This window comes from Corvus kubaryi, unplaced genomic scaffold (genome assembly GCF_017639235.1).
Source record: "Corvus kubaryi isolate FWS band 111438036 unplaced genomic scaffold, C.kubaryi_AGA036_p1.0 split3-73, whole genome shotgun sequence".
Lineage (NCBI taxonomy): Eukaryota > Metazoa > Chordata > Aves > Passeriformes > Corvidae > Corvus > Corvus kubaryi.
In genome coordinates this window covers 4380409-4407468 of record NW_024582091.1, presented here as the reverse complement: position 1 = coordinate 4407468, position 27060 = coordinate 4380409, and the positions used below count along the sequence as shown (strand labels likewise).

The 27060-nt window shown below is 40.9% G+C and overlaps 1 protein-coding gene across 7 annotated transcripts in view; it reads right to left on the bottom strand.

The window, feature by feature from the left end:
• LRRC1 (leucine rich repeat containing 1) overlaps positions 1-27060 on the bottom strand; it is a 100281-nt gene that overhangs the window by 57257 nt on the left and 15964 nt on the right. For all 7 annotated transcript variants that reach the window (XM_042016814.1, XM_042016816.1, XM_042016815.1 and 4 more), the window contains exons 3-4: positions 13504-13582; positions 10224-10313 (exon numbers count right to left, since the gene is read on the bottom strand). In XM_042016814.1, coding sequence (XP_041872748.1) covers positions 10224-10313; positions 13504-13582 — 169 coding nt within the window. The remainder of the gene's footprint in view (positions 1-10223; positions 10314-13503; positions 13583-27060) is intronic.

Below are 27060 nucleotides of genomic sequence, written 5' to 3'. Positions count from 1 at the left end.
CGCGCGGGCGGAGCCAAGCGAGCCGCAGTGTCGGCGGCGGAGCGAGGAGCGGCGAGACCCGGCAGTGTCTGCCCGGCCCTGCGCAGCGCGTGGTGGAGCGAGCCCCGGGAACGCCCGACCGAGAGGGGAGGCGCGCGGGCAGCGGCTGGCGGCAGCGGCGGTGGAACGGAGCTGCGCCCAGCCGAGACGCGCGCTGGAGCAGGGCACGGGGGGATCGTCGCCCGGGGGCCTGGCCGAGACGTGGATGCAGCGCCCGGCATCGGCAGCGAAGCTGCGACCAGAGGAGGCGACGCACGGAGAACTGAGCGGCACGGCCCGGCCCGGCCCGCGCAGCCCCGAACACGACCCCGGGAAGAGCGCGCAGGCACCAGCAGCCCCGACAATTCCAACACGGGAGCGACCGAAGGAGAGAGCAAAGACGCAGCGAGACAGAAAACAGCAGCCACTCAGAAAAAGGAAAAGATCATAGTAACTAAGATCTTAGGGATAGTAAAATGGTATAATGTTAAGCAAAATTATGGTTTTATAACAAGGTGTGACAACCAGCAAGACATATTCGTGCATAGAACTGCTATTAAAAATAACCCTGAAAAATGCATCCCAAGCTTGGGAGATGGAGAGGTGGTGGAATTTAAAATTATACGAGGTAGAAAACGGTTACAAGCATCGCAGGTCACTGGGCCTGATGGTGTTCCTGTAAAAGGCAGTATATATGCAAAAAATCGTAGTCATGTTAGACAGTATCTCTACTGTAAAACCCCCCTACAGTCTCCCTTTCCTAATCCCACCTTTCCCTTTTACCCTATGTCCTATTACTCCCAGTGTATTCCCAATCCGTTTTTTCACCCATGGTTTCCCCCACAAAACCATGCTTTTGCCAATTGTTTCCCCAAAAATCCCTTTCCAATGCCGAGTGGGGGATGAAAAGGGGGAGGGAAGAAGTTAAACCCTCTCCTGCCTCAGTTTCCCCACAAAGCATGCTCAGAGAGTTCTGTCTCCCTTCTGTCAGCCCTAAGATGTTCCACAGAATCTGTTTGGACATTTAAAGACTCAGGAGGGTGGCTTGTTTTGTCTTGAAACTGTTCTTGTTATGTTTATCCAGTTGTTTTCATTCTCCTTTTATTAAAATAAAACGGGTGAGGTGTTGGGGTCCCTCCCCTGCCATGTAGCCCTGGGAGAGGGGCCCTGAGGGCACAGACACGGGGATTCCCTGCCCCTGCTCAGCCTCGTTCCCATTGGTTGGTTTGTGTTCCCTGCGCGGGCAGAAGGACCCTTGGTCCCGTGATTGAACAGTTCCTCGGCAGAGCCCCGGCCTTGCGGCTGGAGAAATAAACACCTCTGAAACATCTAGCAAGAATCTGTCTGTCCATATATATTTCCTTTCCACGGGACTCCTGGTTTGATATATGCGTGTTGCAGTATCCCCACTGCAACAGAATCCTAGTAAGCTACTCCCATCCCACAAGGCTTCTAGCTGCAGATCAACAATGCACTGAGAACCCGATGCTTAGCAGCTTTTATTCCCCAAGAAAATGACAGGGTTAATCAATAACTAGCCAGCTCTCAAAATACCACTTACTCAGACTGTAAGTATTTGAAGGTGCAGCATATACCTTTGGACTTGGAACAGGGTAGGTAGGCTCCTGTTCCAAGTCACACCCAAACGAAGCCTGTTTCTCTTCTTTCTTGACTGTTTCCTCAACTGCACACAGACCCTGTAAAGACCAAATCTCCAAACTCCCAAGCCTACATCAACCATATCATCCTGGTCTGCATAAAAAAAGTGTGGCCAGCAGGTCGAGGGAAGTGACTCTACTCTGCACTGGTGAGACCCCACCTGGAGCACTGCATCCAGCTCCAAGGGCCCCTGCACTGGAAAGACACAGTCCCGCTGGAGCAGGTCCCGAGGAGGGCACAAAAATGGTGAGAGGACTGAAGCACCTCTCCTGTGAGGACAGACTCAGAGAGTTGGCATTGTTCAGTCTGGAGAAGAATTTTTTTACAATGAGGGCAGTGAGACACTAACAGGACACCCAGACAAGTTGCAGATGCCTCCTCCCTAGAAACCAAGGTCAGACAGTACAGGGCTTTGAGCAACCAGATCTAATGCAAGATGTTTCTGCCCACAAAAGAAGGGCTGGATTAGATGATTTCTGAAGGTCCCATCCAACCAATCCAACCCATTCTATCAAATTAGATGCCTGAAGTTGGATTGTTTCAAGAGCTCCTGTAGCATGTACCCCTTTCCAGAGTTAACTACCACCTCAGTTCTTCCCTGAATCTGCCGTATTTCACCCACAGTTACTATACCTGCCAGCAACGCATCTTCCCCGTGTCTAACAACCAGCAACCAGCTCCATGTGGATTTTTGGTGTAATTTAAAGCAGTATTTGCCATATAGGGAAGGATTATGCTTCCAGAAATTACTAAGGGTCTCTTGACACATAACCATGTAGTTTGTGGTCTATATGCTCCAGGCATGCATTTTTCTCACCTTCTTAAAAGGTTCAACACTACATGCTTATTTTGCTTCCGACTACTGCATAATGCTGGCAAATTATTAGACAAAGTTACCATGAAAGAACCTTGGAATTCATATCCATTATATGGTAACCTACAAATAGTACAACAGTCCTGCCTTTGTTACCCTTTGCTCATAGAAACTTGTTTTACATTGTGAATGACAAAAAAGAGCACTGATGAACTTTTGCAAAACTAATCTGACAGAATTGAAAAAGAGACCTTCTGCCCACACCATACCACAGGGAAGAGCGATTTATGCAGATTCTTAGGTACTGAATGCCAGAAATTCTTACATGAGCTGGAAATTACATGAAGTATTAATTTCCTAATTGAGAGCACTTCCTTATTTCAAAACAAACTGATCTTCACACACATGAAGTCCTGCGGTTCTACCTTGGAATATAAGGGAAGCTGGAAAAGCAACTAGAAAGCAAAGTAACTAGATTTGGTTTTGATGAAACTGTTATTATGTCTCGCCAGTACTGTTAAAGACCATCCAGAAATATCTTTGAAAGCTTTCCTCCTCCTCCTTTTCTTTGGAAGCAAAGTAACTTCATGTAACTTGTATCTAAATTAAACATTATTCTTTCCTCTCAAATTTAAGTGTATAACATTCAGGGGAAAGTCATGAGGCTTTCCTTAGCAGTCTACTTCTAGAGCTTGATAAGCAGAACAGCATTCTAGTAATAATTCTTGTAACAAAATCTGAAATTAAGGATTACGTTCTTAACACTTGTCATTTTCTACAGAGCTGGGAGAACAGGACACAAATTAGGGTGGGGAAATACTCCTTCTGAAGACTGATTTTAAATAGGGACCAAAAAAGTAAAGTTGATAATTTTGTCCTCCTAGACTTAGCACAGACATTGAGAGTCAGAGAAAAGTGCATTTGCATAGTGAGTTACTGAGTTACTTGGATTGAATTGTCAATACCGTTAACTGGCTCATAAAAAGCTACATGTCTTCCAAAAGTGAAAACAGGATAAAAAAGTATAAATATCTTACCAGCCACTAACTGAGGGAAAGCCTCAATACATGGCCAGTAGTACAAGTCACATTCAAATTTTAGAAATAAAATTCTACAGTTTATGGCCAAGGAAGTCCCTAAATATGTTACAAAGATAGTCTAAGTTGCTAATTAAGATTAGTTTTCTACTTAAGCTTGGCTTTCAAGTTGCTGAGATCAGTTTTACTCAGTCCCTCATGCATGGCAACAAGACCAAAAAATGGACAGGAACACTGAACTTCCTATGAATTTCAAAGGCATCATTAAGAAGAAAAGAGAGATTTGTAATTACAGCTCATCCTGTTCACTTTTGAATGTTTTAACCAAACACCCTCTTATTTGCTTATCAAGATTATTGAAATGGATTGGGAAGGCTAAACAAATTCACTATTACCACAAAATTTCATTTTTAAAATATCTTCCACTCATGCAACATCAATCTTCAACAACTTCAATAAAAATGGAATTATTTCACTTTTAAAAAATATTGTTAAATATATGTTAAATATTTTTTCTTGTGTAACATACAGGATGCAACATCTCTTATTTAAAGGCCAGCTGGCACTGCATTCACTACGACATTGCTAGTGTTCCTGAAATAAACTTCCGCGTTCTTAACATTCAGTTTTGTCATTTACCAACCAGCTGTGATTAACACTGAATTCTCTACCTACTCAAACTCTGTAAATATTTCTTGCCATGCTAAATTCAGTTAAGCCACAGTAGGAGTTTTTAATACTATTTATATCAGCCTAGCCAGACCACCTACACATAGTCCTCCTTCTACGTATTTGTGAGATAAGCCTCCCCATCACTTCTGTTGTATCATGTAAGACTTTATGTTAATCAGACATTATTATGCTAAACCTGAAAAGACAACTACATTGTCTTGTTCCACACAATTTTAAGAACATTTTCCATTCTGTTTGATGCTCCCAGATGCATAATCTACACTTGAGACATCCAGGCATACACTAAGAAAAACACAGTTATGGACTGGCCCAGGAATCCATTCTAAGGATTGCCATTCTGATCGGCTTCTGGACCATCTGTATTAAGCAGGTCACCCTTGCCTTTGAAGATTCACCCTTGCCTTTTATTCTCCAGCTACTTCTTCTATGATCAATATTAGAAATTCTGGTTCAGAAACTGCTGAAAACTTCAAAACCTCTAGAATTAAACATATATACGTAAAACCACCACCCTCAGTGACTAATACGAAATCTCTGGGTATTTGTGGTTCCACAACTGTTGAAAAGCATGCCTGTAACAAATCCTCCTGCAAAACAATGCTCCTAAGCGCAGGCACATTTGTTCTATTCTTTTCATTATGTTCACTTTCATAATGAAATGCCTATTTCAGCATTCTACCTGCTAGCTGCAAATGTTAAGAGGAAAAATATCTCTGCTTACCTGGTAATTCCCTTTCAGTAGTAAGGGTCCACAGATCCATTCAGCCTGCTTGCAGCTTGGGGGTAAACCAGACTCATCAGTCAGCAGCATCAGAATATCCTTCACATCTAAAGAAATTCACCCCTCCCCACATCAGAAGTTTCTGAAGCTAAAATAAAGCTATCCTACTTTCTTGCATCACAGACTGTGCAGCTGTCTTAAAAAAAAAAAGGAAGGGCGGGGAGAGGGAGACTGTGAATGATGGGGATACTACAAATCATTACATTTCTGTGATCTTTTGTTGAATCTTCAGGATTTTGAGATCATGTCCAAGTAGGAGAACATCTGTACATTTTCAGGGGAATAATAAAGATTGCGTATGGTGGAGGAAATCCTTTTTCATCTGCCATGTAGGGAACTTTCAAAATACCCTACCTGCAAGTCATGAATAATCTCTTACTTTAAAGCTTAATATCAAAAATAAAAAAAGTAATCTGGCAATCTTTATCTTTCCCAGGCACAGACAAGACTGCTAAAAAATGGTGAAAGCTAAAAACTGGGTAGGAGTTAGATGTCCGGTGTGCCAGTGGGCAGCAGGTCTTAAATCATAATTTAAAGCACACTAGTAAAGTTCTGCCCATTGCTTCAGCCACTGAAGAAATTAGGTGATTTTGCTACCCCTACAGAATGTGACAGATAACTGTCTTTTTCAAGTATGTATTTCATGCTGACAGGACTGTTTTTCCAGCTAAGGCCAATTCCTCATGATGCTCTGTTCTGAGAGTCCAACGCTAGATTAAACATTAGAGATACATAAAAAGCTTTCCAAAGAAGGTACATGGATCTCATTCAAGCCTAAGAACCACAAATAAATCATAAACATACAAAGCTGACACAATCTCTCTTCTCTTTCCAGACATTAAGCTGTAAGAGCACTACGCAGATCTCTAAAATCATCAATCTTTACTGGTAAAAAAGCCAATATTACAGTGGGCTGAAGCCAGCACTACAGAATGAACACATATGTATAAGAAAGGTGCTGGGCATCAGAATATTCATGCTATTACTGTAAGACATGCCCTAGGAAGCCTCACATCCCAATTTTTTCAAATCCCCTTACGTACAAATACTCTGATTTTTCAATTTCAGGAAAAAGTCATCCCCTGTGTTTTGAGTGCTACATGAATAGGGAAGTATTGAAGAAAAATAATCCTAGAAGCAAGGGGAAATTCCTAAATGTTACCCATGCTGGGAGGAACAGGTTATGCCTGCTTGTTGGGCAGCTCTAGACACAGACAGCCCTGCAGAATAGGCAAGGAAATTAGACCTGCTCTCATTAAGATGGAGAAAGGCTGCAAAAGACACTCCTACTCACAGCTTAAATGGTGTAACTTGTTTCTCCAAATGGTTCAGCTAGCCAACAGGACAAGTCCTGCTCCAAGCTGCACCCACCTAATTACTAGGTTAAGTATCTCCCATGCATTGGCATTCACTGTTTTACTCCAGATAGCAACCGAACCACGAGTTAAGAGAACACAAATCACAGAAAAACACAAAAAGCAGTGCTGATAATATCAGGATATCTAGTCTGTTATCCAGTCCTAAGGCAGTCCGTCACAAATCTTTCTAGAAAGCCCTGAAACAACGCATGAGCCTAAAAGAAGTAGGTTTAATCCAGCAAGAAAAAAAACAGCGCAAGTAACAGTGCCAGAAAAGCAGACTGAAGTGGTCACACAGAGTAAGAAAAGTTTATATACTCGGAGCATGGCTATTCATAAGCAAGAAGAAAGAAAAAGGTTCAAGGAAGGCCTTGCCTATGTTCTTCAAACATCCAGTCGTAACCCTTAAAAATACTCCTTTTGGCAATACAAAAGAAAATAAAAATACAGAAGGTCTGCACAGAAGAATTCTTAACAGCACAGTAAAAGTACTGACAGAACTCTACATATGAGTAGTTTGAGCAAGTTCAAACACTGGCCTGGGACAGTGAAGCTGAACACTGGCACTCATACATCAGACCATGGGAAAAACAGACTGGATACCTGAATTCACGTGGAAGACACACTTCCTCTAAGGGTTCACCGCAAGGCAATTCAAGTCTATTATCTGCCATTAGTAAGAACTTTCTTACTAACATTAAAGTACTGCCGTTTGTAAAAGATTTGCCATTGCTTTTGCTGCTTTCCCCATTTAAGACAGTAAGGCAAATTTGCATTGCAACAAGAGTGTAAGTAGGTCGCTAAAAAAAAAAAAAAAAAAAAGACACTAAGTACATTCTGATCACTGTACTACATGAAGATGAGTTAGAGATTTCACTGGCTGTACTAGGCAGCTTCCTAGACAGCACTATAAGACCGTAAGAAAGCACTTCCCCAAGGTTCCACATACTCTAGTGGTCAGAAGACCTGCAGCAAGTACAGGGACTTCAAATTTTTCCCCAAACAAGCCTAACCATAGTAGAATAAAACACTAGTATATATATTTGTTTGCTCACTATTTGATAGATGTCATATGGAGCACATAGGTGCAGCCTATTCAATCAAATAACAACATGCATTATTACTCAAAGCAGACTGAAGCTCCAATAAGGCATTTGCAAACATATCCAAACACCTTTTGGGGTCCCAGCAGATGAAAAAGAACAAAGGAGGGGAACAACGAGTACCAGTTTGTGGTTTTTACCTTTGGAGAAGCCACAGAGCATTTCACTACTTTTACCAAATACAAGGTGACTGGCAGCACCATCAAATTCATTTGCAATAAATGATGAAAATTTTGCCAACTAAAACAGGAAAGTTGCATTTGTTGGTAGCCAGACTGAAAAAAAGTAAATCTCTTACTTATAGATCTAATGCTAAAAAATCAGTAAAAGTCACTCTCAGAAGTGATCTGTAAGGACTTCAGGTTGCAGCTCCAGTTCACTACAAATAAGACCTCTCAATAACTTCCAGTTGGTATCACAGACAGAATCTCTCTGTTGGACATTCCTCAACAGACTTCAGGAACAGTTACATTTTGGGTGGACACCCCATGAGTTTCCCTCTTGCAACATTATCATTTTTCTTAGTTGGAAACTACGCATGTTCAGTCCAAACTTCCTGTTGACTTCCCAACATGTTCCCACCTATTTTGAATACCTGATGATGCAAAAACAACAGCCCCACATATTTGTCTCTGCTTCTTTAAATATAAACCTGATAATAAAAATTTCTACTAATGAGATTAAAGTGTTTTTGTAAAAATACAATATTCACATTCCAAACAACTAACGTGGGAACACTTCCCAGATCAAAGCACGCCTGTCAGACTTGAATAAAAGTATGTCTCTCCAGGAGAATTCACCAAGACAAGCTTGTGGCTCTTCCCAACACAAGGGAGGACCCCAGATTTTTGACTTCAATATTGAGGATCAGATCCTGACTTTGAGGAAGGATGGGTTGCATTGCTCTGTTCTGCAAGAGCTCACGCTGAAATAGTATCACAACACTTCCATGAACTGCTTAGGATCAGTATGAGGCAAATTTTTACTTTTCTTTCTTGCACAGCTCCACACATGATCTCTATAAATAGCTCTACAAATTCTGGTATCCCCATTTTAACCATACTTGTTTCCAGTCATCTGCTCCAAAACAGAGGCTATCACCACTCACACTACCAAATGAGAGGCAGGACAAGCAATATGCCAGAGCCACCACAGCCAGTGAGCTCTCAAGGAAGCCAACAATCTTCCTGTAGCTACTGTCTGCAGAGCAGCGGTCCACACCATGCTTTTGGGAATCGTGCTCGTCATGTTTCTTGTATTTATTTTCAGAATCAGGCAGGATCCCAAATTTTTTGCCTTGATTTTCAGTAAATGCAAAGCCTGAACAGGCCTTTTCTTAGCTGCCACTGCTGAAAAAGCTGCACAAAAAGTTTTGTGAACTTTTATAGTGAAGGAAGAATGTCACAGAAGTCCTGGTCCATGCAATTTTTAGATAAGACTCTGCCCTAGTCACTGGGCATACATTATCTGTACCAGTTAGTGCTTGTGGGAGGTTTCAAAAGACATTTTCCACTTCTGTTGCAGCTGGCATGGTGCCAGCTGACAGCTTTCATATCCATGGGAAGTGGCTAAAGTAATGCCAGTCTGAACTTGACTACATTGCAGGAGCTCGTATTATTAAGATACTTTCTGCAGGACTCCTCTGTTTAGAAACATCTGGATTTTATTGAACTAATATCAAACCATTGCAATGGGTAATAGATATGTGCAGCTATTTGCCAGGGGAGGATACTAAAGATGTCTACGCATGCCTAAGGAGAAACTGGACAAGTACATGAAAGAGATTCATTATGGTCTATCAATTAGACAAACCAAAACCCAAAGCTCAGGAAATCCTATGAACCAGAAACAGGGAATGGAAAGAAGAATCATCAAACACACACTTTTCTTCTGAATCCTCACTAGGCATCTACTTACTGCAACTGCAGAAGGAAGGTGGGCTAGATGAGCCTTTAAGCTGAATCAGCACAGTCAGTCATTCTCATACATTTAAGTGAGGAGACATGGAATTACTACTACTCCTTCAAATTGGAAGAGATACCCTTCTCTCAGCTAAGGGGAAAGAGATTTCCCTTCTGCAAGTGTGGATATTATTTCAGTCAAAAAGAGACAAATAAACATTGTTCACTTTCCATGTGTTCCCACTTTGAAAGTCTGTCCTTTCAACACTACTCTACTTTCCAGAGTGAACAAACATCTTAAAAGCTTATAAAATTTCATCTTAAGAGCTGTTCTATGACTTCTCATTTCCACAGCTCCCACTGGAGTTTTTTTCAAAACCAGACTGCTCCCATAGCTAGTTAGGAACCTTCTAATTTCCATCCTGATCACAGCCAGCTTTTACCCATCTGTTCCTGTGCCAGCAATTGCCTGGTTTTGAGCTAAGCTGCAAGCCATCTGACATGTTCACAATAATGGATCAATGGTCTACTTAGAAAAGCAAAAGGTCAGGTCGGCATGACAAAACACCAAATTAATTTTGCATCTAAAATTACAAGTTATTTTAAATCCTAGAGAACAGAGTTGAACCATACACATACACACTTTAGATTCTGCATTAGCCTGAGAATGCCAAGTGAAAATGCCATGTTTTAAGGTTTTTTTAAACCGATCCCTCCAACTTGAAAGAATGGAAAAAATAAAGATAGACCTGTAAATAATTTTATAGGTGTATTAAATACAATTATGCAAGTCATTCATACAATAAATGTAATAATAAAGAAAAAATAAATTTAAAATAATAAAGTGTAAAGGACTTACTTCCCAATGTTTTCAGGTAGTGCTTGCAGAGAGATGTCATTTACTGAAAGACACGTTAGATTCTGCAATTCAGGAAAGCTTTCAGGCAACCTATGGAGATATTAATTCAAATCAAGGACTTCCAGAAGTATTCACATTCATGTGAATAACACTTTATTTAGCAAGTACACACAGAGGGAGGAATACCCAGATTCCAGCATGAGTCTCAGAAAATTCTAAGGATCATTAAAAAATCCCCATGGTTTAGAGGCGTTAAAATTTATTCTGTGTCAAAGAAGAGGTGATACACCACTCTCTGCCCTGCACCCAATTTGCAACTTCAAAAAGCTATATGGCTTGAGAACATTTTAAGCATTTTTACAACACTGAAAAATAAAATCAAACACATTAAAAAAAAAGGCAGCCAAATTTTTTTTACTGTTATTTTTCTGTATAATCAAATGGTAAAATGATTAAATTTTATTTTTATTCAGGCTCCAGTTACATACATGCTTATAGCATGGCCATTTTGTATTAGCTGCTAGGCTGCTCTTCAACTGCTGCTTTTTTGAAGAAACATTCTGTTCACTACGAAGACAATGTTCTGCTGTTACAGCATTTCACATTTACTGGTTCACAACACAACAGCATGTTAATCCCCCCTTCTCACACTATAAAATGCAATCATATGCAAAACACTTCCAAAATTCCCAAAGCCTTTAGGTCCATCACCCAGTTGGTCTTCTGCAAAGCGTGGCTCCCTGTTCCCTCACACTAAGGGGTTCCTGTGCTACTTGCTGCTCACTGTCTCTACCAAGAAGCTCAGTTTGCAGTTGCACAAGAGACAGGATGAGGTAAAGGGGCCAACGAGGTAAAGGAGCAGAAGCCCCTGGCCCAGCCGCTCAACTTCTGCTAGACCCCCAGGGCATATAACCAAAGATGAAGCTGTAGCATTTGGTTTGGTTCCTGCTCTCCCCATCACCCAGCTCAAGGCACACGGTAAGACCTGCAGGCAACTTGCCAAATGGAGTCACACCTACAGGCAAATACAACTCTGCAGAGTGGGGATGGGGAGAAGGAAAAAGGCAAATTACAATGTGGGGCAGGAGGGAATTTTCATGTGACCAATTCTGTACTGCACTGCTTCACATTCTGGACCTTATCAACAGAAGATGCTCATTATCTTCAAAAGGTGAGCTCCACTGGAACCATTCATTATTATTTAGACTCTAATAAGTTTAGGAGTCGAGTTAAATGGTTTGGTTGTCTTTTGCTCACCCCTGATGTTAACAGGTAGCTGGACTCAATGATTATTGTAGGTCCCTTCCAACTAGAACTATTCTATCTATAGCATGCAGTGGACTTCCGTATCTATAATAAATCTATATATATGTATAAATATCTATAAATAAATACCTATAAATAAATGCATCAGCTTTTTACTGATATAAATAATAAACCTGAAATAATTTGAAAACAACTGGAAAAATGGTCTGCCATCCACGTTTAATGCTCCAGTTTCATCAGTGATTTGACACTGAGGTAACATACTGTATTAGTGGTAGGACATTGCAAAGATTTCCGACTGGCTTTTAAGCTTAGAGAAATAAGGACAAGAATCAATGGCTAAAATAAAGCTCCAGAATATTACACAAAAATAACTATTTGACTTTCCCACTTTTTTTTTTTTTTTTATTTTTGCCTGAGCAAATCAGTGCCAAAACTGACATGCTATTATATAGGTAAAACTGAAATTCTGGATCTCATCACAGAAAGACCTGACAACCATATGTAAACAGTTTCTGGAATGTGTGCTTTCTAACTTACTAAACTGCTTGGACTGATGTTTTCCAGGACATGCATACGCTTTGGAGCCACTTTATCAAGAAGTTTTAGAATTCCCTTAAATTGCCAACAAAGAGTTACGAGATCTATTTCAACACCACTGAAAAACTCTTGTGAATTCCACGAAGCTGTAGCTGTGCATTACTATTGTTTAAGGAAACACATTACTCAGGCCTCAGGCCTTACTGAGCACACAGAATGAAGAAAGATAACTAGAACACTACTGCTGACAATTTTGATTTCAATACCATGAGACACAGCTCTGAGCTTTATACACTGCAACTGATGCCTGGAAAAAAGCTGCTCAGTGACCCTCACCACTTGTGTATCTAAACATCAGTTCAGCCCCAGTTTGCTTTGCCAGATTTTTGTGGTATTATTATCCTCACTATATAAATAGGCTACAGAGCCACAGGGATTAAGATCACAAGTGTCCCTTTAACACTCAGCGATGTGACTTTCAGAGAACTTAGGAGGCACTATGGGCAATATTCAAAGCACACTTCTGAAGAATCTGAACTGCACATGTGGGAGAAGCAGCCTTGCAAAACCACTGGAGCAGCTTAAGCTATTACAGACTCCTGTTTGTTAGCACTGCAGCAGCCCAGCCAGCCAGCTAACCCTGCAAGTATCTGGCCATCTCAGTACAAAGCAAAGCAGGTCAGTGAGCACCCACTGCAAGCACTCTGGCTTATGTGACTTGCTCGGCATCACAAAGGAGCTCTGTGGCAATGGCTGGTTCAAGAAACAGTTCTCCCAATAGTATTCAAAGGCTTTAACCAGGAGACCACCTCTTCCTTGCCACCTCCACCCCCACTTTAAGAGAAAAATTCCAAGTTCTTCAGCAAATTGAACAGAGAAATGTAAACAAAACTCCTCTTCCACACTAAAAGTGTGCATAGGCTCCAAACATCAGCTCATCAGAACGAAGGCTGGCAGCAGACAGAGCAGTCACCGACATACACAGTGCATTTCTGCCTCATGTTACTGCATGTCACTGTGTCCCAATTGATGGGAGGGTGATGAAATGCTAGTCCATTCTTTAATCATTAGTAAAAGCCATTATCTGCAGCAGCTGATCTAAAGTCTATTCCAAATCATCAGGCACCTGGGTTTGTGCCAATGTATTTGTTCTAGCCATTGCTTTATCTTTCCCGAGCCTTAACATGGTTTTCCTATGCATTTAAGGAAAGGAATGAAAATCATTTTATAGACAATCAGATTTACCCAATCAGATTTTTCTGGTTGGCTAACAAATTTCATCCCCTCCCAAGGAAAGATGCACATCACTTTTTTAATCTGAACTTTTGCTGCAGTGCCTGCCAGAGACAAACACTGTTGGCAATATTACACAGAGAGCCTAGGTCACAATTTTTAAGGGCTTATTTAAAATTGTAATTGTTACAGCAAGATTGCAATTCTGGTGTGTCATGTACTAAGAAGAAGGTGAAGTTACCTAGTCAGTGGATTGCCACTGAAATCTGCTACCTGTAGTGCTCTGCAGAATGAGATGCTTTCTGGTATTTCAGGAATATCTGCAGAAGGAAAAAAAAAAGGAAAAAATTGTCAGCAACTGTACTGCATCTGCACCAAAATTATTGCCTAATGACAGTAAGTAACTTGCTACTGCAAGGAGTTATCTTGGTATCTTTCAAGACATTTCAACATGCAAGACTGCTCCCTGTCCAAGTACAGAACTATAGAAGCAGAGCCATTTTGTGGTTTTTCACATCCCATTTTCCCCTCCTGCTCCACATTCATCTTCCTACTACTCACCTGTCCTTGGACTGATCTTTATCAGACTCTGCCCATCAAAAGAATCAGACAACTGATGTGCTAGGGCTGTCCTAAAGAGCCAATTGTAATCTGAACCTCTTGTGATTTGATCAACACATGCCCACATTCTGTAGTGGAAGAAAGTACATGGGAATGGAAAGCAATGGAAGGAAGAAGAGAATATGCAAGTCTCTCCACCTGTAACATACATTCATGGAGCAGAAACATCCTCCCTTATAGCATAGCCAAGTAATTTGAAAATATTATTCAAAATGACAGGTTGCAAGTAAGTGCTACTACACTATTTCAGATTGACAGGAAGAAAACAGAGTTATTTGTACAGAAAACAGGTGAGGTTTTTTTCAAGGAACTTAAATACAACACGCTTATCTACTCAAGTCAGGTACATCTTAGAAATATAACTGTCTTCTCGCCCTCTTACTGCAAACTGAATCACCACATATAGGCTGTGAGTCTTCTGGTTAAGTACTTGTTCACTGTGACTGAGATCCAGCAAAAATGAAACATACTTTTGGTTTCCTTGAATCTCAAAATGAATCTTTATGATTGATTTTAAAAGTAATTTTTTTTAAAAAGCAAATTTTAAAGTAAAAGTCAGACTTCTGTTTCAAAGTTTACTGCTATTTTCGCTGACCTTAGCAGCCCTGTATGATCTAAATACATTGAAAAAAAAATGTGGGAAGTAGTTCTTTTCCTACCCAGCTGAGTAACTTCAGATTTTCTCCCCAAAAGAGGTGTGATAGAGAAAGAAGGGTAGAAAGGAAGAAAGTACTTGCTCACTAGGTTCATTCCTTGCCAGGTAATCTCAGCAAAAGCATCTGTTTTGCTCAGAACAAAATCACAGAATGGTTTGAGTTGGAAGGGATCACCTAGTCCCACCCCCCTGCCATGGGCAGGGACACCTTCTACTAGACCAGGTTACTCAAAGCCCCATCCAGCGCGGCCTTGAACACTTCCAGGAATGGGGCGTCCACAGCTTCTCCTGGCAACCTGTTCCAGTGCCTCACCACCCTCACAGTGATTAATTTCTTCCTAAAATCTCATCTAAATCCAGTCAAATAGACACTGCAACTTTTATCTTGCATTACAGCAACAACAAATACTGGCACTGAGCTTGGCTAACCAACAGCAAGTAAAAAACATGCCATCCACTATCTAGTCTTCATGCTGTTCTTCCCTGGAAACTAGCTGGAAACATTCTGAAAGGGACATCTCTATTTCAGAGCTTCTGAGGACTCAAAATTACTTATTTCTTTGCGACCAACCCAGTGTCCACGAATTTTAAAATGCTTTTATGTACACACACAACCCTTTCACACAGAGATACAGACTTTCGCATGACTATCATTCTCACAGATTAAAAACAAAACAACAAACAAACCACAAAAGTAAAGCTGAAGTAAAAATAACTATCCTGGTTTGTTTGGGGGAAAAAAAATATACACACAAAAATGCAACATATAGAGCAGAAGATAAATCCTCAATGCAAAAGTTTCTAAAACTAATCATGCTACTGATTTCCTCCACCAAAGTATTGTTTCACCATACTGCAAATAGTTTCTCTTCTACTTGTGTATTATGTACTACAAAACCCAGAAAATACACCTTCTCAGCCAAAATATTTTGATAAGCTTTTTCTGTTAAAAAAGTCTTGGATATTATCTGTAAAAGCCAACAAGTATCCAAGCTAAGAAAAAGTTACTCCAATATAAGATACTATTTACAATAAGACAGTATAGGCACTGCTTATAGTTTGGATGCATTTGCAAATTACTAAATCTGTTTTAGAAATAAAATTTGCTCTCCCAGAGTATGAAGGCACTACATGAGCAATTACGTTTCTTCAACAGGAAATGTAAACAGACATAGGGAAAACAAGGGAAATTTCATTTTTCTGGGTTTTTTTGCACATAATCTCTGACCCAGGAGACCGGGGTATAGGAATGCTGGAAGAAGACTTTTCCATGGTCAAGAGGGATTGGTGTAGAGAACACCTAGGCAAACTTGACTTCCACAAGTGGATGGGCCCTGTCGGTACACACTCACGAGTGCGGCCAGAGCTGGTGGACACCACAGCCAGGCCACTCATGATCATCTTTGAAAGGTCAGGAGTAGTCAGCATGGATTCACACTTGACCGAATTAATTGCCTTCTATGATGAAACAACTATCTGGACGGATGAGGGGAGAGCAATGGATATCATCTCCCTGGACTTTAGCAAGGCTTTTAACACACTGTCTTCCACAATAACCTCATAGACAAACTCAGGAAGTGAGGACTGAATGAATGGACAGTGAGGTGGACAGAGAACTCGCTGAGCTGTGAGTCCACACCTGGAGTGCTGTGTCCCATTCTGGGCTCCCCAGTACAAGAAATACAGGGAGCTCCTGAAACAGGTCCAACAGAGCACAACAAAGACGATTTAGGGATTGGAGCACCTCTCCTACAAGGAAAGGCTGAGAGAGCTAGGCCTGTTCACCTCCAGAAGAGACAACTGAGAGGGGAACTCATCAATGTCTATCAATATATGAAGAGATGGTGTCAGAGGATGTTTCCAGGCAAGCAGTAGGACAAAAGGCAACAGGCAGAAACTGATGCACAGGAAGTTCCACCTGACCATAAGGAAAAATGTCTTTACTGTGCAGGTGACCAAGCACTGAAACAGATTGCCCAGAGAGGTCGTGGAGCATTCTCACAGGAGGTATTCAAGAACCAGGTGGACATAATCCTGGTGCAATGTGGTCTAGGACAATCCCACTTGAGCAGGGAGGGTGGATCAATGACCCACTGTGATCCTTTCCAATATTACCCACTCTCTGATTCTGTAAAGTGCATTTTCCTCCCCCTTGCTTGATACTTTCACTATTCATTTTTATCCTCTGCCTATCTGGATAAAGGCTGGACAAAAATTCAGCACAGCCCTCTGAAGTGAGGATCATTATACATTAACTGAATTCAAAAAGGCTGAAATGTAATTCACTTTCATTGCCAGGCATCTTAAAAAGTTTTCTCAAGCAAAACCCAAGTTATGAGAAGATACTTTATCACTACGTGTGAAGACTAGCGTAACATTGCATTGAATAAATGAATTCAGAAGAGAAAAGGAGAGCAGCATTTAAGTACATGACAAAAAAATGGAGTGATAATTGTAGCAGAGAAGATAATGGTACATAATAAAAGCATTGATATGATCAACTGGAATGCAGCAGAGGATATTAAAATATATAAAGAAGTCCTTGAAGTCTTGATGTATTAAGAACCTTTCACCATTAGTGTTGACTACTCAATTTTGTTACAGACGTTAACATGTATGTACCTGCCAATATCAGCAACAGTAAGGTTGAATACTTTTCTTGCCACTGCTGGATAACCAGCTCAAATCCTACTTAAATATCTAGGTTTCTTCTAATGCTACACTGCAGCGAATGCTCTGCATTTACACGATGCCCCAGATGTTCTGGCATACAGATTGTGCAGCACTGCTAATAATAAAGCCATAAACCAAACATAAGCCCTGTGACGTGTGACAGTACAAATACACTGACAGCAAAAAAGAAGTTGTGGCTGCAGAAGTGGATCAAAATCAAGCTCAGCAGTCATGTATACAAGAGGGTATGTGTCCCCTTCTCCATTCAAAACACCTCTTCAGATGCTTATTGTTATAGTCTGTACAAGAATTTGCTAACAATTTAGCAAGCCCTGTACAAGTAACTTTAGAAGTAAAATTGCCCCTAGGGAATTCTGTACTGTCTGGATGAGGAAATAACTTCTAAAAATCCTTTTGTTTGATGATAATCCTTTCTTCCCTTTTCTTTTTTTTTTTTTTTTTTAAAGATTTTTACAACAGTTACATCACTCAATCCACATTCCCCCACTTTTCTTCCTCTAATGGCTGGGAGGGTAATTTTTAAACAGATAAAATTTTTGTATAGCACATTTTTCGAGCATTTTATATTACATTTCAAGAACTGATAAAATTTCATCTACCCAAAGGCTACAGTATAGCCAGCATCCTTTATACATCCTGCAATATTGAACATAATTTCCAATACCGAATCAATAAGACAACAGCAATGACCAGGAAAATCCTAGGCTGTGACAGGGCTGCCAGACCAGAGCTACTCAAACAATGATTCTTGATCTGATCAAAGTAAAAAGTATTTTTGCAAGAACTTTGCCGAAGTCTCAGACATGAGAGATACACCACATTCCTGAGGCAGAGTTTACCACGCTCGAGAGTCTTTCAGGGAGCAACTACTGGATGCAGTCATATTTTCCAGTTGCGAAGGCAACGCAGAGCACCGTGTGTTAGGAGCACTGGAGCTGGCACACTACATACACCCCAGCAAAAAGTCAGCTGATTTACCTGGTAGAAAATCCACCAAGATGTATACAGTATATACAGCACTTTTCCATAAGACAAAACACCTTTAACTGCTTAGTAGTAATTCATAAATGTAATTAAGCAGTTGATTACTTTACACCAAATTTATACCCAGGGAAGCCCATTCTAGACTCAAAGACTGTGAATCCATGCAGCATTATCCCTCAGGAGAGATAACCAGCAGCAAACCAGGTCTCATCCATCCAGTTCAATACAGACTATTTTTCACCCTCCGTGTACATAATATGCATTATCAACTACAGTATTTATACACACACACACACACACACACACGGTCCATTGAAGCATTAAACACTGGAATACTCAAGTGATTTAGGAACCTCAAGGTTCTTTTGTCACTTCCAGGGAGGTTTCTCTGTGCCACCCACCTTCTCAGAGGGATCTCTGAGAAGCCTGCCCTTGGAAAAGCTGTTTTCCAGCCCTGCTGTCCACCTCCTCCTGCCGCTAAACATGGAAGGAAACTGCCCATTTTGTCAAATACCTTTCAAGTGGTAATTTGCTCTGCAAGCATTTGTTTGTCTTTTTGAAGGGCTCTCCAGCTAGAAAGCCCAGCTGAGCAGGCTGCAGTGTCACAGATGTCCCCACCACATCTCTCTATCCTCCCAAAAGCAGCCAAATGCAGCTCCCAAAGGGTCTGATCCTGCAAGGGGAAGGGATGGAGGAAGGTTACTCATCTTCTCCCTCCACTTCTACACCGAGATCATGACATACACAATAATCAGACAGGTTTCCCTTTTTTTAAAACCAGGAGGCTTTGCTACTAGCCCTGAAGACAGAAGTAATAAACCTCTTTAGGTAAAGTGCTCCAATTTTGGGGGCACAATGTGACAGGAGTAATGTGGTTCTAGCAAAGTCTGTTGAGATTAAATGGTTCTTGAACAGGTTGCAACATTTTCCTCTTCAGTCTCTGAGGATGAGGATATACAACATAGAAGACATAAAGCTCTTTTAAGACCTGACGTTAAAGCTTTAAGGAAAATTTACCAACAGGTTCAGGTTGCACTTTCTCAAGAAAATCCCTCACTGAATAATTAACAAGAAACTGAAGAGACGTCTCATTTCCCTCGCTTGTGGATATATCCCTTTTCCAAACAAGAGCACCGGGGAAAAGAGTCCTCACAAAACAACATTTCATGCATACATATATATTAGACATGTTACTTGAAAGAAAACTTATGCAGGGACATAAGAACAAGCTGGGTTTTTGAACAGATAGCACGCAGTGATTCAACATACTATCCTTCTCAGCTGCAGCAAGCAGCAGTAAGAGAGATCAGGAGCTGTAAATTCGAAACTGGAGGAAAAAAGAAGGGGGGAGAGAGAGGGGAGAGCTTGAAGACCACATTGCAAGGAAACAATAGTTCCAGGTGAATTAAGTGGAAGAGCCCAATTTTGACAACAAATTTATGTCTTCTACCTTTTCACATATATATGCCAGTCAAGAGTTAAACAGAAGAGTTAATGGAGATGTTTTTATACGAATTTCTACCTTGGACCTCAAGGACAACAGGAATTAAATACTTTTAGTCTGAGAGGTAAGACGGAGAAAAATGTGAAAACTAATATTCTACCTACAAAGCTGTAGATGACAGAAAGTGTTTGAACCGTTTTAACAGCAAAGTTCCAGATTTACTGGATTAATTCTTCAGTAACTTCATTGTCATGTCATCTTACCTTCTCAATAAAATAGAAACCAAAACCCATGCAAACCTGTGAATACAAAAACTAAGAACGCCTGTCTGCAGATAACCATTTTATGATCTCTAATCTAGATTATCCAGAAAATTAAGTCTTTATGTCACTCCTACATGTATTGCCTGATGTTTAACACTCTAACTGATACTTCAGGCAGGCCTAAGGTTTCTGTGTCCAACTTGGCCTGCTCCCTTCCATAGATTTCCCTTGAATTTGCATGAAGGCACTATTGCTAGATGCACACACAAGTACATTAGCAAAGCCTCATCAGAAAGAACAGTTAAATCTGGCAGAATATGCCATGATGGAAAAATCCACTTTTCTGTAATCAATTTTAAAATAACCTCTTCCAGACTTCTCCAATTAAATTATTTTATCATGAGATTTCATTTATCTTCACTTTCTCAATCACAATCAGCACTTGCTGCTTCTTTCTTCTCCTTGATGAGAAGCCCTGCTCAAGGACAAGGTCCAGTAATTTCTCTCCGTACCTTACTTCTCCTGCTGCATGTAAAGCTCTCCTCTTCCTCCAACCTACTGACATAAAATTAATTTTAGTGACACAGATTCACAAATCAGATTCATTTTTACATCACTTCTTCAAAGTGAGCAAGAATTTCTACACATCTGAGGGACTATGCAGAGCTCCAGAGTCCAAAAGGAATTTGCAGTAGGTGTTTCTTTCTTCCCTAATATGCTCCTTTGTACATCGATCACTAAACTACACGTGTAAGACATTAAAGTGATGATGGTTTTAAGTACAAATTTTAAACTAACCTCAAGGGAGAGATGGGAGATAATACAAAGAAAGGTATGTCACAAGGAATTAGAATTGAAAAAAAAAAAAAGGCAACCCAAACATAAAAACCCAAACATGCAACACAACTGTTAGCAAGCAACCATCTAAAAGAGCAAAAAATTCTCTGATCTCCAAGTCTGCTTCACTTTCATTAGCACAAAAAAAATCCCCAAAAATCCCCACAAAACCAAAAACCAGTCACTGTTCAGATTCAGACTGAAGCTTAAGATATTTTAACACCATACAAAACACAATGGTCCCACATAGGTAGGATGTTCCATCCCAGGGTTGCAGCAACTGCATTCACAGGATGCTTTCTTGTATCAGATAAGACATGTCCATGCAGGAGTAGGAGAGCAATTCCTGTTTGTCCATAAGCACTCCCCTGGACACAAACCAGAAGACAAACAAGCAACATCCAGCAGGTGCATATGTTAACAAAATAGATGCACTTGTCAACTATATTGCCTTCTGACACAGGTAGCTGGCTTGAGGTTTTTCTTTGTCCACTGAGCAAGCAAGCATCAATTCCCATTTATCTCTCAGCATTCCAGGTTTTGCTATTTGCTACCAGACCTGTTATCAGTACATTCACATCAAGGCAGCTGGTGGCAGGCAGAGAAGAGGATTTCATGGAGGAAGTCTCCGCTCAGATGCTGTGGAAGTGCAGCAGAGGTGACAGCCAGACTCCATGCAAAAGCACAAAGTAACAGCAGCAGCGGCCAGACAAGAGCAGAGTCCATGTGAGGCTGTGGGACAGGATCAGAAGACTCAAAGTGCTTCTCCCTACTTAGCTTATCTCTTCACTGTAGAATAGCTGGATCAGCAGGCCAGGCTGAACTGAAAACAAGTGTTCAAGCCTTTCCTCCCTCAGAATTTCTAGTTTGAAAAAATACTGGTTATCCTGCTTTCAGTGGGGGAGAGGAAAAGGAGAACACTTGCTCTGTGAGCATAAGGGAAGTAATCCTACAGTACAGATGACAGGTATACCTTTGAGAGCAGACGGCTGAATTAAAAAGGGAAAGCACTGATGTGCAGGCACTGATACAAACAAGTCAGCTGAGTCTCAGAGAGAAAAGCAGAGATTCTACACTGCTCTTCAGCAGGACAGACTGATGGATGCTCTGCAGGAAAGATGCTGCCTGCTCACCTGGCCCTCCAATGACTTGTTGAATGAAATTTACCTATCACACAATGCATGTGGTGTCCTGAGGATGACCAAGATCTCTAAAGAGACTGTCAGGTTGTAAAGTGGCTAGAAAGAATAAACATTTCAAATAAAAAGCAGAAATATCAAATCACCTGCAGCTGAAAGTGGAACAGAAAAATACCATTGTTGTAGAGTTCTCCAAGTACCCTGAGAACTGAAGACAGAACAAAATACAAGTTTCTAAATTTGCAACTGTGATCCATCTTGGAAGCAAGGAAAGCATAAGAATAAGGCTCATGGAGCACTTGGATCTTCTAGAGACTGACTTCCAAAGTCTTGGACCCTGCCCAGGCCTTGCACAGCAGCAGTGTAGTCTTTCCTTACACAGTGTAGTGACTATTGAGATGCTTGTGAGGAACCATCTCTACTGTTATGGTAATCCTAAAGTAGCAGATTTATCTTTGGTCAAATCTGTAATAATTTTCATATAAATGACAGCATATGGCAACTGTGTGCAGAGAGGATTTTGGAATGAGACTATCCTGATGTCACAAGACTTGTGTCCAGAACAACCCCACTATCAATACAATCATAAGATCAGTTTAGCCAGAAACTACAAAAATGGGTAGCAACTATCATGTAGCCAGAATTCTTCTCTGAGGTGGCTATGAAATATGAACTGTACACATTAAACAAACAATATTATTCTTATTGGATATCATAGTAAAGAACCATGTTGAGATTTTGGCATCAAGCATCATGCAGAGCCAAATATAGCTTAACAAGATGCACCCACACAGAGATTTCCTCAATAGATGCCACAGCCAAACCCATCACTCCTCAGCTCACAAGGTAATGGATCTCAGCTCCACTGAGAGCTGAGTCAGCAAACAGAACCAGAATAATCTATCTACCAGTAATATAAAAATCCATTTAATTCTCCCACTGCACTCACACTTGCATCTTTTCCACAGTTTTGAGACTTGGGGCTTGGACATAACACCGAACTGCAAGGTCACAGACCACTTCCAGAGAAGAACACACCATTTGAGTCCCTTTACCTGCTGCCAGCTGGAAAGTCACTACAGTCAGTCAGTGCAAAACTGCCAGCACAGAGCAACTACCAATGCTACAGGCTTGCATGACCACGTCCTCAGTACACACATTCAATGGAAGCAAGAGAAGCAGCAGAAAAGCCTGTCAGGCTTTGATCACAAAGAGACAGCATCTCACAGGTAGACACAGCAGTGCAAGAAGCTCCTCTCCTACAAAAGCAACGGGGTTAGCCTGCATCAGAGAAAGGGGTGGACAGCAGGACGGTTCAAATGGCACTCCTGAAGCTGGGAAGGGTAGGAAAGCCACTCCAGTGCCTCATGTCTAGCATCCCAGCTCACAATAATTTTCTTTTGATGCTAGAAGGGCTGAATTAAACAAGCTGCTGACAATGTGTCAATGGCTGTGAAAGGTGTATGAAATTAGGAACAAAACCTGGCTTCCACAGCACACCTGTTAAGAGAAAGTGTGTGCAGGATAGAAATTTCTTTCAAATAAGAATGCAACAGTTAAATTAACACCTTCGGGGCATTTTAAGGAACATGCAATATCATGACAAAAACACATCAGTGGAGTTTGGAGGATTGAATATTTTTGTCAGAGGCAAACAAAAACCCTCTTCTAGGAGAAAAGGGATACTAAAAAGGATTGCATCACCTCTGGAAGAACACAGCATACATACAGAGTATACATAATCCCAAATATCAACATGCATTAAATTAACTAAAGACACTTTATGCATTGCCCCTCCTGTTTAGAAGAAGCTACAGAACAAGAAAAGCCATTAACATTTTAATGAACCTGGGATGGCAGGGCCCTAAGCTTTAAGAATTTGGCCTCCAGGAGCTGTGCAAGAAGAAAAGGGGGGATGGAGTCACTGAAGAAAATCTCTGGGGGGTGAACAGCATGGGTAACAACCTGCTACAACTCACAGGGATCTGAAACACACGGCATGCCTTTGGAAGAAAGGGAAGCTTAATGAAGTGCCAGTCCAGGCACCAGGAAAGAACTGTAGAAATTCAAGCACGTCTTTCTACCTTGGGAGATTGCACTTTATGAATCACGGGGTCTTTCAGGAATTGCCTGAGGGAATGTCCAAGTGCTATGGGAATAAAAACAGCACACAGACACTTCTGATTATGCTTAGAGCAGAAGCTCTCCCTCTGTCATGCAGAGCAAAAACTTGCACTAGAGCTCAATGCAAAGAACTGGAGAGTACCCAAACTTTAGGGTCACCAAGCAAGAATGTTTCAGTGACCCAGTGTCTTCACAGAATTCACCCATGATATGAGAATCCAGGAAAAGATTTAACCAAGCTTGGGGAGTCTGACAAAACCAGAAGTATTTTCAGACACACAGCAGGTGACTATCTATCTCAGGGAATACTCTGAGTTTCAGACATGCTTTGCCAGCAAGTCAAAAGCTCAGGCATCACTGTTGAAATCCTACAAGTCTGTTTCCTTTAGCCTTGCAACAAGTACATCAGCTTTTTGAACAACCTGATACTAAGAGGCAGAGATAAACAGGATTGCCAAATAACCTTCAAAGCGTTCACCACCACTATGCTGTTTTCTTAGCACAGCTTCTCTGCCCTCTTATATTCCAGTCCTTGATTCATCCATTCAACCTTTGCGCAAATAACAGCCTCAGCCAGACTAGAAAAGCACAGTGGGGATGCTTCCTAGGAAAATCTGCATGAACACATGGCCTTGCAGGGAATAAGAAACATCAACATGCAAACAATCCAGGAAAAGTTTAAGAATATATGGCTGCTTACCTTCCCAAATCCTTTTCCTTCTGCACCACTGAGGCTATCCTTACCCTCCCCAGACTTCTCTCACATACACAGGGAGCATCAAATTTACATCTGCTGAAGATTTTTTTAGTTTTATTTCTTGGAGAGATTTTTGTAGTTCGATATTCACTCATTGACCAAGAAACTGCTTGAAGAATTAATTATTGTAGCACATTTTTAACATACACTAGCATGTCTTGGGCATTTTAAAACACTTGAGAATTTGAGAGAGACACATTTAAGAGTTTCCTTATGGACCTTTTCCAAGTGCCTATGAAGCAGGGCTATTACACAGCACATAACACTGCATGGCACGGGTATCCAGAGCTACCTCCAAAGATCAGGAGGGATTGTGCCTGGAGGGACTGATCCCTCCTCCAGATTCAACACCTCACTGCTGCTCCAAGTACAGCTGGCCACTGCAGCCTGGAAGAGCACCCAAGTCCATCCGTATGATATAGCCACCATCTCACGTGGCTTCAAAGATCATATACTGATCAAAGGGTTGTAAAGCAGGAGAAAGGAAGGTATGTTACCATTTTATTATGGCAGAAGTGGAAGTACTCTGTTTATTGAAAATCCTTTCCTCCTTCTGTGATGAGAGGTTAAAAAAGAGAAAGCTATTCCTGTGGAGACAATATTAAATGAATTTATATCTGCGTTTTTAAGCTCTTGAGGAAACAGAATGGCCAGAACTGAAGGCAATTAGTGCACCAAACCAGACAACTAGAACAACAAAAAACACAGAACAATGATCTCTTATTTCCCAAGCTCAGATGTCACCATCACACTTTCCTATTCATGCAGCATACTGCATTTTGAAAAGCAGGGCTCTTTTTCTCTGCCTGAAAGGAATACGAAGAGTTCACTTTTTTTTTCCCTAAGTAGTTTTGGACAGTTAGAAAAACAAAACCTTTTGGAGTGCAAACCACTGAACAGGACAAACCTGTGGCAGGTTTAGAATGAGACGTACTGAAAGGTGGGTTCGAAATACAAAGCTAACAAAATACTGTAATCCCAAAAACCTTTGCAAGAATTCCCCCTGCCGCATCCCAGATGGTGTGTGTTTTGCCTTTTGATTTGGAGAACCATGAGACAACCATGAAACAACCCCAAACAGCGGAAAGTAATACTAGTTATCTTCTGCCACAGCTACCCTGCACCACATTGCATGGTGCATTTTTCATTTGAAGGGTCAAGTCATGCAGTAACTGGGACATAATTAAGTAGAGGGAAGCCTTATCAGTCACCTTCTGCAATGAAACACAAAGAAAAGAAAGCAATGCAATAAAATGGGTATTTTAACACCGAACATTGGATGTAGAAAAGCAACTGCTCCCTGCCACCTGCATTAGTTCAACCCATTACTGGAGAAAATACTTCCCTGTGCAGTAACTTCTAATGACACATGCATCTACCCAGCCATAAACATTCACACCATCTGCTCTTGTTACAGTTGAGTTCTCAAGCCAACTTCCAAGTCAGGCTGACAAGAGTTCACATGGCTCTGATCCACCAGCTCTTTTCCAACTAGTTATTCATTTGCAAAGAGAATTACTAAGCCAACAGAGGGTTTCTTTTTGTATAAGGTCTGTCACTGACAGCACCCAACTCAGCCAAACTCAGTAGCCAAATACCACATCAACTAATGTTCATGTATTTCTAGAATGTTTTAACTAATCTGTCTCTTCTGTCTCTTTTTTTTCCCAGTTTTCTTCTCTTAAAATGTTTTCCAAATGTGCATAAAATTATATGGTTCACAGAAATTTTTCAGCAATTGCCTGGAGACTCATTATGCTTCATCAGTTATATTATCAGATAAGGACAGAATTTAAAGCACCAAATAAATAAAGGAAATATGCTACAGAAAGGTGAAGTAGCAACAGAATATTCCTCAGTCACAAAGAGTCGATGTGAAGTTAAACCATAAAGCAAAAAAGATTCTCCATTACACTATTTATTTTCTTGAATATTCAAGTACAACCCGCATTTATTTAAAAGGTAACACAACCTTGATCGCTCCCACCCCTTCCATCACAGCTCAGAGAGCATTTTTGTGCACATGCACTGCATGTAAGGAGGCAAAAATAGCTGACAGTTGCTCTAATTTGGTAACACAGATTCACTGTTTCTAGACCACTGGGTCATAAGGCTGCTTAAAGGTGACCCACCAGCCCCTTAACTTCTTGTAGAACTGGTAAGTTCACCAGGCCACAGAAAAAAAAAAAAAAGTTTTCACTCCATCACAATGCAGGACAATACATGCAACAAGCATTGCAAGCAAACGATAAACCCATGTTGTTTCCACCAACACATTTT